Raw genomic sequence first — 16,252 nt, 5'->3', positions numbered from 1 at the left:
CATTTTCTTTGCTTGGCCCTGCAATAAACCTTTCTCTGCTACAGAAAAACACAACCACACACATACACAAAAACAAAAACCCCTAAAGTCAGGATAAGACAACCTAGCAATTTTTAAAAGACATGTCACAAAATACGGCCTAAAATAACAGCCTATATAAGTGAAGCTCAAGAGGTATGATGTGATGACCTCAAGTTTAGCCACCCAAAATGATAAAAGTATTTAAGACTGTTAGCAGGTAGAAAATTAAAACATTTACTGTGGAATACATTACACCCTGACTTACTAACTTGAGATCTTCCAAATTCTTTTATTACAGCATACAGAAATGGTATCTGACAAAGTAGTACTCCATTCCCCTTAAATTCGGAGGTGGCAGGAATGGGGCAACACAAAAGGCTTGGAGGGTATGATGCACAACTCAGAAAGAGACAATACTCTAGCACCAAATCTGAAGAATAGGCTACTTCTGAAGGAAGAGATACATAAAAGTTTGGCCATGGAATCTGCTACTTTCAGACAGCTGAAGTAAAGGACACTAAAAATCAGTAGCAAATCTGGCTAGCTTACTACCTTGGGATCTGTAACCAGGACAGAGGGCAGCAGAACAGGTAACACAGAATTATCTGCTTTACTTAGGGAAGAATTTAAACAACAGCAACAAGACTTGAGAAGAATCTACGTGAAAGTTATTTCCAATGAAGAAAAACCCTTCTCTGCACCTCAGTTTAAATGACACTTATGAAATAGTTCTAGATCTCTCTACCTCACTCTATCATTCAGTGGCTTTGAATGTACAAGTAAATCACAAGGGTTATTGAAATTTATTTTCTCCATCTATAAAGAGACTGCAAAACATGCCTTTAGCCATGAGGACTGTGTGAGGACCCAGTAAAGTAACATAAAAGAAAATACGTTGTAAACCACAGAAATCTACTGCTAATCTATTATTTACTAACAATACATAACATTGTACATGTTTTAACTTAGAAAATAATGAAGTCCTATATTTCACTTAGAAATGGGGGGTAGTTAGTAAAGGGGAGGGATATACCTGAAAGAGAAGCTAACAAATCTCTAAAGAATCTGACCAAAGTATTAGTAACAAGACGTAAACATAATTCTGCTCATCCAACTTTTACTACTTTATTTAGTTAATAAAAGGCCTCACAGGGTCTGTTGCTGTAACGTACTGCAACGTTCTTATATCATTTCAGAGGGCAATATTATATTTTAAAACATTTGTGTTAAAATAATTCTAAGATCTAGTTATTTAATAGGCCAAAATTAGGAGTTCAGAAAATGCTTTTAGGCTGTACACTGTATTTCTCCTTCTTAGCATTTATCAAAGTTTCATTATGTTATTGGTTTACTGTCTTGCTCTTTCTCCCCTACTAAATTATAAACAAGCGTTTTTCAAATGCAGAACTCACAAACCCCAGAAAGTACATCTTGGATTCTAATTTGAGACACACTGCATTAAAAGTTAAATGCTATCACTTAGGTGAACGCTGCAAGTTAAAATGACTGTAAAAACAAATAGGATGAATTCTGGGAAGATGGCAGAACAAGACCCACAAATTTGTCTCTTCACCTAGGTAACAATTGCACTGGCAGAATGCAACTGCCAGTGTGATGTAACTATTTTGGAATTCTGTAGTCTGTTGAAGGCCTGGAACTTCCAAGGGAAGTATTAGGCGGCAAATTGTGGTTCATCCAGTCAATTTCAGCTCTTAGCACAGTAGCAGCTACTCAATTCCCACCCCTCAGCCCTGTTACCAATAGCTGTGCAAGTGTTTCTGGAGCAGCTGGCACAAAGCTTGCACAAGCCAGGAGTGGGGAAAGGGGTGGGTGGAAAAAAAAGATTCTGTCCTCCAAATATAGGGAATCTGTGCTTTGATTGCTGCTTCTGATCATGGAGGTGCAAAGAGGCAGTAGCCACTGTTGTTGAACCTCCCTCAATTGATGTAATCCCTCCCCCTCTGGCTAAAGTGACTTCCAGGAGATTTAAAGAGCAAGCACCTCCTCCCACAATTTCATTTTTTCTCTTTTTCCCCTTTTGAGAGCCAGACACTGAAGATTAGAATATTCAAAAGCAACCACATATATGAGGGAAATTAGAAAGTCACTGTGTATGCCTGGAGAAGGTGCAGGCACAGAAAAAAACCTGAGAAGACCTTAAGGTTATATCATAGGCTGATTTTCAGCAGAGAAATAGCCTACAGCAATCAAAAAACCAAAACCAAACCAAACCAAAACAAAAACCCCCCAAACCCCAGTAAACTCTAGGAAAGAAGAGAATCTGATTTCCAGAGAACTCATAAGATTCAAACTTTTCATTTTCAATAACAACAACAAAAATCACAAGTCATGCAAAGAAACAGGAACATATGACCAATTCAAAACAGCAGGAAAAAAATACTCTCAAAAAGAGCTGCTGGCATATCCACTAGAAAAATTATTTAAAACTATATTAAAGATATCCAAAGAACTAAAAGACAAGAGGAACAAAGTGAAGAAAAATGACATAAGAACAAAATGGAAAAAACAACAGAAGATAAAAAGCCTAAAAGAGAAAACAAGAAAATTCTGAAAAGTATTAATAACTGAAATGAAAAATTCGTTGGAGTGATTCAAAGGCAGATTTGAGCAGGGAAAAGAATCAGGGAACTTTTTAAGACGGACAACATAAATTATTAAGTCTGAGAACAGAAAGAAAAGGCAGAAGAAAAGTGAGCAGAGTCTAATGACTTGTGGGTCATTATTAAGCAGACCAACATACACACTGTGGGAGTCCAAGAAAAAGGAGAGCGAGATCAAGGGGCAGAGAGAATATGTGAAGAAATAATGACTATAACATTCCCAAATTTGATGAAAGATATGACTATAAACATCTAAAAAAGTTTAACAAACTCAAGGTAGGGTGAACTCAAAGAGATTCACACTCAGACATATAATCAAACTGCTGAAAGACAAAGGAAATTATGAAAGCAGCAAGAAAAAGTGGCTCAGTATGTAAGTCATCCTCAATAAGACTAACAACAGATTTCTCATTAGAAACTCTAGAGATAAGAAAGCAGTGGGGTGGTATATTCAAAGTGCTAAAAGAAAAACACTGTCAACTAAGAACCCTGTACCTGGCAAAATTATCCTTCAACTATGAGGGAGAAATTAAGACATTCCCAGATAAACAAAAGCTAAAGGAGATCATTACCAATAGACTGGCCATGAAAGAAATACTAAAGGGAACCCTGCAGGTTGAAATGAAAGGAGACAAGACAATAACTCAAGATGTTTGAAGAAATAAAGATTTTGATAAGGATATATACAAAAAAGCTAGTATTATTGTAACAATGGTTTGTAACAATTTTTTTGTCATCTACATGATTTAAGAGACTAATATTTTAAATTATATTTTAAAAATTAGTCTAAAAGCTAATTACTAGTAGAGAAGTAAAGCCAACATTAGTAAATAACTAAAATCAATTATCAGTCCAAAAGCTAGTATTGTAGTAACTTTGCTTTGTAATTCTACACTTGTTTTCTACATAATTTAAAAGACAAATGCATTTAAAATTTATTAGCTTATGTTCTTCTACCTACAATGTATAAAGATGTAATTTTGTGACATTAACAACTGAAAGGGGTGGGGATGGAACTGTTAAAAAGAGCAGAGTTTTTGTATATTATTGAAGTTAAGCTGGTATAAATTCAAATTAGAGTGTTACAATTTTGGGATAGTCAATATAATCTCTATAGTAACCACAGAAAAAATAGCCAAAGAATATACACAAAAGGAAATGATAAAGGAATTTAAACATTCCACTACAAAAAAATCAACCAAATAAAAACCAAGACAGTAATTTAGGAAGGAATTTATAATTTATAAGGAATACAGAAAACAAATAGCAAAATGAAAGAAGCCCCTCCTTATCAGGAATTACTTTAAAAGTAAATGGATTAAACTCCTCAATCAAAAAAAATTGAAAGAATGGATAAAAACACATGTCCCAATCATACGATGCCTACAAGAGACTCCCTTGTGATCCAAAGACACAAGCAGGTTAAAAGTGAAAGAATGGAAAAACATATTCCATGCAAATGGTAAACAAAAGCCAGGAGTGACTACACTAATATTAGACAAAATAGAATCTAAATGAAAAAAGTTACAAGAGACATTCAATACCTTGCAATAACCTATAATGAAAAAGAATATGAAAAAGACTATGTATACATGTGTGTATGATTCAATTGTTGTGCTGTATACCAGAAACTAGCACATTGTAAATCAACTATACTTCAATAAAAAAAGTTATGAGACAAAGGACATTACATATTAATAAAAAGTTCAATGTAGCAAGAAGATATAACAATTACAAACATTTGTATACCTAATGACAAGCCATCAAAATCTATGAAACAAAAAATGACAGCATTAAAGAGAATAGATACTTCTACAACAACAGTTGGAGATTTCAATGACCCACTCAAAATAATGTGTAAAATAACCAGACAAAACATACGTAAGGAAGTAGAAGACTTAAAGGACACAATAAACCAACCAGAACAGACATATTTAGAACACTCTGCCCAACAACAGGATACATTTTTCTCAAGTGCCTTGGAGTTATCTTCCAGAATAGACCACATGTTAGGTCACAAATTATGCCTCAATAGATTTAGAAAGAAAGACATCTAATAAAGTATCTCCTATAACCAAAACGGGATGAAGAGAATAAGCAATAACAGAAGCAAAAATGGAAAATCTGCCAAGTTCTGGAAATTAAACAACACACTCGTAACCAATGAATCAAAGAAGAAACTGCAAAGGAAATTAGAAGACTTAAAAGATGAATGAGAATGAAAACACAACATACCAAAACTCATGAGACACAGCAAAAGCAGTGCTAAGGGGGAAGTTTACAACTACAAATGCTTAGCTTAAAAAACAAGAAAGATCTCAAATCAATAACCTAACTTTACAACTTAAGGAACTAGAAAAGGAACAAACTAAACCCAAAGTTACTACAAAGAATGAAGTAATGAACATTACAGCAAAGATAAATAAAAGAGAAAAGAAAAATAACAGAGAAACTGAATGAGATCAACAGTTGCTTTTTAGAAAAGATAAACAAATTGACAAACTTTTAGTTAGATGGACTAAGGAAAAAAGAGAGAAAACTAAATTACTAAATTCAGAAGCAAGTCAGGACATTATTGGTAATTATACAGAAATAAAAAGGATTATAAGAATATTATAAGTCTAAACCAACAAATTGGATAACCTACACAAAATGGACAAAGTCCTAACCAAGACTGAATCATGAATAGAAAATTTAAATAGTCTTGTGGGCAATGATAAATCCTGGAGAGGATGTGGAGAAAAGGGAACCTTCCGACACTGTTGGTAGGAATGCAGTTTGGTGCAGCCATTGTGGAAAACAGTATGGAGATTCATCAAGAAACTAAAAATAGATTTAGCATATGATCCAGCAATCCCACTCCTGGGCATATATCCAGAGGGATCCTTAATTCAAAGACACCTGCACCAATGTTCATAGTAGCATTATTTACAATAGCCAAGATATGGAAGCAACCTAAATGTCCACTGACAGATGACTGAATAAATAAGTTGTGTTATATTTATACAATGGAATACTACTTAGCCATAAAAAATTAAATAATGCCATTTGCAGCAACATGGATGGCCCTGGGGAATGTCATTCTAAGTGAAGTGAGCCAGAAAGTGAAAGAAAAATACCATATAATATCACTCATATGTGGAATCTAAAAAAAAACAACAAAAAACAAATGAACTTATATATATAACAGAAATAGACTCACAGACATAGAAAACAAACTCATGGTTACCAGAGGGGAAGAGATAAACTGGGAGTTTGAGATTTGTAGATGTTGACTGGTATATATAAAATAAACAAGTTTATACTTTATAGCACAGGGAACTATATTCGATATCTTGTAGTAGCTATCAGTGATAAAGAATATGAAAACAAATATATGTATATTCATGTATGACTGAAACATTGTGCTGTACACCAGAAATTGACACATTATAAACTGACTATACTTCAATTAAAAAAAAAAAAGAAGTGGAATGAGTATTCTTGTGGGGGAGGGTATAGCTCAGTGGTTAGAGTACATGCTTAGCATGCACGAGGTCCTGGGTTCAATCCCTGGTACCTCCATTAAAAACTAACTAACTATCTAAATAAAGCTAATTACCACCCCCAAACAAAAACAAAAAAACTGCACAAAGTAAATAAAATATTTAAAAAATAGTTATAATTAATAAGGAGATTGAATCAGTAGTCAAAAATCTTCTGACAAAAAAAAGCTCTTGAGATCTTATGGCTTTCTTGCTGAATTCCACCAAACATCTGAAGAACTAACATCAATTTTTCTCAAACTTTGCTCAAAAATTGAAGAGGAAGGTGTACTCCCAAACTTATTCTATGAGGCCAGCATTACACTGATACTAAAGTGAAAGGCAAGGGTTCTATAAGAAAACTGCAGACCAACATCCCTTGTGAATACTGATGCAATAATCTCAACAAATACTAGCAAACTGAATTCAGCAGCATATTAAAAGGATTATACACCATGACCAAGTGGGATTTACTCCTAGAATGCAAGAATAATTTAACAAGTGAAAAATCAATGTAATACACCATGTCAACAGAATGAAGGCAAAAAACAACATGATCATCTCAATCAAAGCAGGAACGAAGTATCTAACAACATTCAACATTCTTTCCTGATAAAAACACTTAAACAAGAATATAAGGAAACTACAACAGCATAATATAAGTCATACATGAAAAACCTACAATGAACATCATACTTTTTCTTGGTGGAAGACTGAAAACTTCTCCTTTAATAAGATCAGGAACAAGGCAAGCAGGCCTACTTTCACCATGTCTATCTAGTATAGTATTGAAAGTCATGGTCAATTAGGCAAATGAGAAAAATAAATAACATTCAAACAAAAAGGAAAATCATCTGTTTGCAGACAGTATGATCATAAATGCATAAAACTCTAAAGTATCACACAAAAATTTGTTCAAACTAATAAACAAACTTAGCAAAGTAGCAGGGTACAGTCAACACACAAAAAGCAGTTGCATTCCTATACACAAATAATCTGGAAAGAAAATGACATAAACAATTCCATTTACAACAGCATCAAAAAGAATAAAATAATTAGGAATAAACTCAGCCAACTAGGTGAAAGACTTATGCAATGAAAACTATAACACTGCTAAGAGAAACTGAAGACAACAAAAATAAATGGAAACACATACCACGTTCATAGATAGGAAGACTTAATACTGCTAAGATATCAATACTACTGAAAGCAATTTACAGATTTCATCCAATCCCTATCAAAATCCCAGTGATTTTTTTTTTTAAGAAATAGAAAAATCCATCCTAAAATTCATATGGAATCACAAGGAATCTGAATAGCCAAAATAATCCTGAAAAGAAGGACAAAGCTGCATGACTCAACACTTTCTTATTTCAAAACTTAATACAAAGCTACAGTAATCAAAACAGATTGGGACTGGCATAAAGACAGACATAAACCAATGGAGTCAAACAGAGTGCAGAAATGAACCCTTACATATACAGGAAAATTATTTCAACAAGGGAGCTAAGACCATTCAATGGGGACAAGGTAGTCTTTTCAGCAAATGATGCTGGGAAAACGGATGTGGATTTATGGATACATACAGACACATGCAAAAGAATGAAGCTGAACCCCTACTTAACATCACATACAAAAACTAATTTAAAGTACGCCCATGACTAAAACAAAAGATCTAAAACTATAAAATCCTAAGAAGAAAATAAAAGCTTCATGACACTGCATTTGGGAATGAGTCATTGGATATAAAACCAAAGGCACAGGCAACAAAAGAAAATACAAACAAGGTGGACTTCTGAAAGCTAAAAATTTTGCACATAAAATCACACTATCCAGAGTAAAAAGGCAACCCACAGAGCAGGAGAAAATACTTGCAAATCATGTATCTGATAAGGAACTAATATCTAGAATATATAGAGAACTCCTAAAACTCAGTAACAAAAAAACCAACAGCTTAATTCAAAAATGGGTAAAGGACTTCAATAGATATTTCTTCAGAGAAGATATACAAATGGCCAGTAAGTACATGAAAAGATGCTCAACATCACTAATCATTAGTGAGCTGCAAATCAAAACTACAATGAGCTACCACCTCATACCTATTAGGCTAGCTACTATTATGAAAACAGAATATAAGGAGTGTTGGTGAGGAATGTGGAGAAACTGGAACCACTGCGTACTGTTGGTGGGAATACACAATGATATACCAATGTGAAAAATAGTATGATTAACCTAAAAATTAAAAATTACCATATGATCCAGTAATTCCACTTTCAGGTATACACTTAAAAGAACTGAAAGTGGAGTCTTGAAGAGGTATTTGTACACCTGTGTAAATAGCTAAAATGTGGAAGCAACCCAAGTTGTTCATTGACAGATGAATGGATAAGCAATGCTTGATATATACATAAAATGGGATATTATTTAGTTTTTAAAAGAAAGGAAATTCTGATGCTACATATGCTATAGCATGGGTTAACTTTAAGGACACTATGCTAAGTGAAATAAACTAGCTACAAAAAGACAAGTACTGTTACGATTCCACTCATACGAAGTACTTGAGTTAAAATCTGAGACAGAAAGTAGAATGGCACTTGCCAGGGGGGAGGAGGGAGGAATGGGAAATTAGTGTGGGTACAGAGTTTCAATTTTCCAAGATGAAAAGAGTTCTACAGGTGGATGATGATGATGTTCCTATGACAATAGGAATGCACTTAATACCACTGAACTTTAAACTTAAAAATAGTTAAGGTGGTACATTTTACATTATGTGTACTGTACCACAAAAAAAAAAAACTGGGAAAAAATATATGACTTCAATATAATTAAGAAAATGCATCAAACACAGACTGCAGGATATTCTATAAAACAACTAGCCTGTTCTCCTGTAAAAGTGCACAAGCATAAAAGATAGACTATGGAGCTACTTCAGATTAAAGCAGACTCATGAAAATTAACTGTAGTTTTGGACTGGCCAAAGGACCTGTTTTTGTTTTTCTTATAAAGAACATTATTGGGGAAACTGGCAAAATATAATTAAGGTCTGCAGTATTATATTAATGTTAATTTTCTGGCTTAGTTCATTATATTATGGTAATATTTTTGTTCTTAGGAAAAATATTTAGTATTGTAAAGAATTACTATTCACAGGTAAGAGGGGAATGAGTAAAACTTCCTTTTAACTGGTTTACAAAAAATAAAATCATAATCGTATAAGAAGAGGAATGATAAAGCAGATGTGGCAGGTAAAAATGTTAACAATTGGGAGATACATGTGAAGGTATATAGCATTTCTTTGTACTATTCTTGCAACTTTCTGTAAGTCTGAAATGATTTGAAAGTAATACAAAACCAACACAAAAACAAAAACAAAACCCAAAACACAAACAGAATAGGGGCACTGCAGTGAGATATTAGTGTATGGTTAAAAAAGGCTCACCAAAGTAACCCAAGTATGCTATTTTTTTAAAGATTATCAATAAAATAAAAATGTATCAAGTCATGCTTTAGATTATATTAATGATCAAATCATTTAAGAGTCAACATTCAGATCTTTTGTGAAACTTGAATGGTCCAGAAGCAACAAAATGCTCTACAGTGGATCTACCTCTAATGTTAACTACTCTAATGTCATGTGGGAGCTATCTGTCAAGTTGTCTTTTGCGTACACAAAAGTTATATTCATCTCAGTAACTACATGATTGAAACAATAATGAAAAACTGAACAAAATCAATCCCTCCAAAGCATCTATTTGAGTATGAACAGAGACTTTTACACAAATACATAAAATTAGTTATAAAGCATTTTCGACAATACTTTAATTACATGATAGCTAAAGAATCTGGTTTTAGAGAAGAGTATTTACTCTGGGATGGAAATAAGCTTACATATTAAAATAGGCCAGTATCATAGAGATTATATGATTGTATCTCCATTAGGACTAGTATCTGTTATACACCTATATGCGCTCAGTTTCTATGTGGAGAAACGGAGGCTGTGAGAAACTGAGTAATTTCCCCATCACACATCCAGGAAGGGGTAAGGCCAGAAAGTGGTAAAGCCAGGTCTCACTCTAAAGTCCAGGCTCTTTCTGCAGCTTCAAACAGCCATTCAATGTATCTTTCCCTGTACCACTCTGAATAATAAGCATAATTCCTACTGCAGGTTTCTATAAAATTTAAATGACAAGATCAATATAAAAGTACTCTAAAAAGTTTAAAGTTCTACAAGTAATGAAAAATAATATTTAAAAAATTTTCATCTACTTAGCTATCTATCTGTCCTCAAATGCATTCTGAAGTAATTAGGGAGGAGTTAGTCCTCCCTGCCCCAACGCTCCCTTTAATAGATGAAGGGAGTATAAAACTTAGAGGTTAAGTAACCTGCCTGGGTCACAAGTCAGGACTAGACTCTATATCTTTTATCTCCCATTTCTATTTCTATTACATCCTGACTCATCTAAAATGTAAATCTTCAGGAAAAAAAATTAGTAGACCTTTAGAAGAAAAATTATACCTATGTATAAAGTTAAAATCAGGTTATATACTAGGTGTGGATTTCAAAATTTATTTTGAGACAAATTTTTAAATCACTTTTATTAATTTTATAATGTACATGTTACACTCAATCAGGCACATACTTACTCTGGAAAATGAGGTACACTCACCACAAGCTTCTCATATAAAACAACATAAATTATTAAACTACTCTACATGGACTTATAAATATATTTAAAACCTAAAATGAGGCTAGGTAGTATAAATAAGGCTCTTGTTCACATATCCTCATTTGTTTTTTAAACTTGTTCCTTGGTTTACTATCTTAAGGAAATGTGAAATAACACTAATAATACGAATAACCAAGATCTTGTGCCAGCTGCACATACATTATTATTCTTTCAGTCACTATGAAATATCTCAAGTAAGTACTGTTATCATCTTCAGTGTTACAGATAAGTAAAAAGAGAAGATTAGCATGGCTAAGTAAACTGCTTGGTTACACAGCTAGTAAGTGGTAGGATGGGAATTCCAAACCAGATCAATCTGACTCTAAATTCTTTATTTATAACTACAAGGCTATGCAATGTCTCAACAATTTCCAAGTGTAGTGTGATGCTAAGTTAGAGACACTTGGAGTAAGTAAGTCAGAGAACTTTAAACAGGAAAAAATTGGTTCCCTATTGAATATAAGAATAGAAACTACTACAAAATTTCCAATGATTCCAGAAAAGTATTTAAACATCAAAAGACAAGTTAAAGCGACGAGTAAAATAAACTTTCAAATCTCCTACTTAAAAAAAAATTAGTTACTTGAAACTACTTAAAAAAAAATCCTAGTTACTTGGAAAGATGTTACATTATTACAATATTACAATAACCCTTTGGCTACTTATTTAGAATTATATTTTATTTATAAATTCAATTTCTTCTCTGCAATATAAAGAAAATATCCATCTGGACTCACCTATTTAACTCTTGGTAGTTTTACAATTATTTAACTTTTAATGATTTTTATAAAGGGTCAAAGACTATGGAGGTAGTAACATAACACAGATTAAAGTCTTAGTAATACCTTATATTTCCCCTAGAATCCTATTTTGTATAATGTTCCTACCGATTTTCACTTTTAAGGAGAGGGGAAGGGCACTGAGATGAGAATAATCACAGCTGATACTCCATATTTCCCCCAATAGGACTAATTTTGACACTGCCTTTATACAGTAAACACACCATTTTTACTAGATTTTATGCTACAGATCAATAACAGTAAAAATATCTAAAGATGCACTTATTTACACTTTAAATGAGATTGAGATCTTTCACACCAAAGATCATTATTATTATACTTAATAATACTACCATTATTTTAACTTTGGATAATTCTGTTGGTAGGGTAATTCATGTCTTAATAAGCCATCCCTTGGGACTACTAGAGCTCTGAAAACTAAAAATGTTCAGATTCTCTGACATTTGGCTATTATTTCATTTTATTTTTTGACTGTTATATGTTAACTTTTAAAAAATAAACTTATGATATTAGAATAGTTTTACATTTATAGAAAAGTTACAAAGATACCACAAAGAGTTCCCATACATTTTATATATATATCAGCCATTACTTTTAAATAATAAATGTAAAGTATGTTATCCTACCAAATGACAGAAAGATGAATATTTCAAAAGAAGATAAATATACACTGGAAAATAAAATGCTATATATAAAATGATACATCCAATACAAGATCAGGAGGACAATAATTCTTATTATCTTTAGAAAATAAACAAAATTCCCCAAAGCAAAATATTTAAAAACTGTTTTGTACAGATTTACAAGTGCAAAAAGCATGATATTAAATTTAAGAAGGATCAATATTATGAAGTTTAGAATGTATCTTATTTCATAGACAACCTAATAAAATGGCAAATATTGAACTCATTTTATATTAAATTCTAGATATTTCATTGCCTAAAAATACCATTTGAAGCTCAAAGTGAATTACCAAATCTAACAAAGAAACAGTTAAAACAATCTGAAAAGAATACAAATGAAACATTAAAAACAAATAAAAATTTTATAAAGAAAAAAGAAACTAATAAAAACCTGTGGTATGGTGGGTAGGATGACAGTACTCTCAGCAGGGACTGGCAGGACAGGGATCACAGGGACAGTGGGAGAAGAGGGAGGTACAGCTTCTGTTGGCTAAAAATCATCAACGACAAAAAATCAGGAAAAATACCAAATAAAAGGGAAACATATAACAGAAAGTTTTGTCATAAAGATAAGTTATAGTTTCCAGGAATAACTGAAGCAGGTAAAATATTACTTAAATTTAAATGAGAAAATGCTCCCCAGAAATTATTTTAGAATTATTTTAGAAATAATTATACCACCAATAATAATTTTAATGATTATGTAATTAAAATGAATGACTACTCTTTAGATGTTTAAACAAAAATAATAAAAGATAATGACTTAACAATATTCCTCAACTGGGAGACAAGACACTCACTTCATAGACTACAAAAATATCTTCCTAGCATTCAGGATATATCTGACTATTTTCTTCTTTGCATTCAAAGAATCAAAGTAATTTTATTGCCCATGAGGCAGGCAATTGAGGCTTACAAATCCACAGACAAAATATTCAAAGGACTGAATTTATATCATTTTAAACAATCTATGCCATTAACCCCTACTATCAAGAAGTGTAATAATCTGCCTTACATCTGCCTGTAAAGTCATTAATTCAATTTACATTCAATGATTACCTATTATGTGCCAAATACCGGAAAAAACAAAAAAGGAAGTAGGAACACTGTGACATAATTTAAACTAAGAAGTTTTGATATTTGTACTCAATTACTCTATCTGGCTTAATTAAATTATTTTTAGAAAAATGTAGCTGGAACATAGAAAAGATGTTTTGTAACAAGTCCCAATCCCTATAAACTGTATTAATTCATAAATATTTGCTATACCAATGACATCCTACATAAATAAAAAAAAATTAAAATCAAATCAGTAAGAGGACAATGTACTTTGAGAGAGACTTACAACAGGAAGAACAAATTGCTAAACTTGAAACTATGCTTTTCCTCATCAATAAAAGAAACACAAAATAAAATTACAATGTTGACCTTCTGTTGCAAATCAAATCAGTCCATCTAGATTTATCAAAAATGTATAGTCTCTTCAGTAGTGGTGCTGGGACTATTGCATATCCACATCCAAAAGAATGAAGTTAAATCACTACCTCACATCCTATATAAAAACTAACTGGAAATTACTCAATGGCCTAAATATAAGCCCTAAAACCATCAGCTTTTAGAAGAAAACATAGAGGTAAACCCTCAAGACCTTGGATTTGAGAATGGATTCTTAAATATGATATCAAAAGCATAAGTGGCAAAAAGAAATAAATAAACAAATTAGACTTCATCAGAATTAATGCTATTTGGTACACAAAAGATTTTATCAAGAAAGGGAAAAGACAACCTATAGAATGGGAGAAAATCTTGCAAATCATACATCTGATGATGGTTTAATATGCAGACTATATAAAGAACTCCTACAACTCATCACAAAAAGACAATTTAAAAATAGGCAAAGGACTTGAATAGACACTCCTCCAAAGTGTAGATACACAAATGACCAACACGCACATGAAAATATACTCAACATTATTCATTAGGGAAATGTAAATCAAAGTTAAAATGATATATCACTTCATACCTACTAGGGGGATGTAATTTTAAAAAGTGAAAACAAACCCAGAAAATAACAAGCGTTGACATGGATGTGCAGAAACTGGAATCCTCAAAAACTGCTGGTGGGAATGGAAAATGGTGCCACCGCTGTGGGAAACAGTTTGGTTTGGCAGTTCCTCAAAAAACTAACCCTAGGATTACCATATGACTCCTACCATTCTACTCCTAGGTAAATACTCAAAAGAACTGAAAAGAGGGACTTGGATATACTACACCAGTGTTCAGTGATGCATTATTCATAACAGCCAAAAGGTGGAAACAACCCAAGTGTCCATTAACAGATGAAGAAATACATAAAATGTGGTATATGCATATAATGAATATTAATTCAGTCATAAAAAGGGATGAAATTCTGATACATGCTACAACATGGATAAATCTTGAAGACATTATACTAAGTGAAATTAACCAGATACAAAAGGTCAATATCGTGTGATTACACTTACACAAAATATTTAGAGTAGGTAAATTCATAGAAAGCAGATTAGAAGTTATCAGTGTCCAGGGAGAGAGGAGCATAGGGAGTTTCCTGCATAATGGTTACAAAGAAAGTTTTAGTAATGAAAAGGTTTTGGAAATAGTGGTAATGGTTGTACAACACTGGGAATATAATTAATACCACAGAATTGTGCAGTTAAAGCTGGTTAAAATGGTAAATTTTGTTATATATATTTTATCACAATAAAAAAACTCAAAAAAATCTAATGCACAGAAACAGATCCTCTCAGACTGCTGTTGGATCTATAAATTCATACAAACTTTATGAAAATCTATTTAAGTAATTATCTATAACTTTAAAAATGTTTGAACTCTGACTTAGTAATTCTAGAAATCTATCCTAAGGGAATAAATAAAAAAAAAACAAATGTTTTAATATTCAATGTTCTCTTGAGCATTGTTTATAGTTGGGGAAATGCAGAATATCTTAAATATAAAGTTGGACAAATAATGGTAATTTTATAAGATTAAATACTATGCATCAATAAACAATCATCTGTAAGAACAGCCTGTAAGTCATATGAGATACTGCCTGTGACATGACACGACATTAAATAAAAAAGGGAAGATAAAACTTTTTATTTTAAAAATGGAAAAAATGTTTGAAAAGTTAATTTCTAGGGGAAGGATTATGAGTAGCTTTTCTCCCCTGCCTCTATATTACAAATTCTACTTTTCCAACTGTCAACAATGAATACACAGTGATGCTACAATGCAGGGTGAGGAATGGGAGATCTATTCATATTAAGAGAAAAACAATTAGTATGATCTTTTACCATCTTATGCTCTAGAAAATAAACTAAAAATGCATTCCAAATTATTCTAAAAGATGATAACAAATTTCTATGATTTTATAAGACCATTAGAATTGAAGAAGCTAGAGATCAAGTTTAACCCTTCATTTTACAACTGAGTTAAGCTCATATAAAGTAAACTGTAAGGAATCAGGAAAAGATTTGCTGGACTATTGCTACCTGGATTTCTTGTATCTTGTAGAAAGACTTTAAGTCATTAGATTCTGATTCCTTCCTCTTTTTTTAATGTCCCAGTCTAAACCAGTTCCTTGTTTGAGATGATGGAAAAAGTTATGGAGATGGACAGTGGTGATGGCTGTGAATGTAGTTAACAATACTGAATTAATTATATAGTTAAAAATTGTTAAAATAGTAAAAATTTTATGTTACGTATATTTTACCACAATTTTTTAAAAGGACATTAGGAATGAAGCCTTTGTGGGTCTTACTTGGGGCTCCTGTCACCGTTTATATATTGTTCCTATAAAAAAAAAAACTGAATTCCAGATTATAAGGCTAAAACAAA

The 16,252-nt window shown here is 32.3% G+C and overlaps 1 protein-coding gene across 17 annotated transcripts in view; it reads right to left on the bottom strand.

Moving 5' to 3' along the window:
• DLG1 (discs large MAGUK scaffold protein 1) overlaps positions 1–16,252 on the bottom strand; it is a 228,839-nt gene that overhangs the window by 107,466 nt on the left and 105,121 nt on the right. For 9 of the 17 annotated variants that reach the window (XM_064493982.1, XM_064493986.1, XM_031453810.2 and 6 more), the window contains one exon: positions 12,768–12,866. The exons of the other annotated variants lie outside the window; for them this stretch is intronic. In XM_064493982.1, coding sequence (XP_064350052.1) covers positions 12,768–12,866 — 99 coding nt within the window. The remainder of the gene's footprint in view (positions 1–12,767; positions 12,867–16,252) is intronic. 17 annotated transcript variants of the gene reach the window in all.

Source organism: Camelus dromedarius, chromosome 2 (genome assembly GCF_036321535.1).
Source record: "Camelus dromedarius isolate mCamDro1 chromosome 2, mCamDro1.pat, whole genome shotgun sequence".
NCBI lineage: Eukaryota > Metazoa > Chordata > Mammalia > Artiodactyla > Camelidae > Camelus > Camelus dromedarius.
This window is presented reverse-complemented; position numbering and strand designations above follow the sequence as displayed.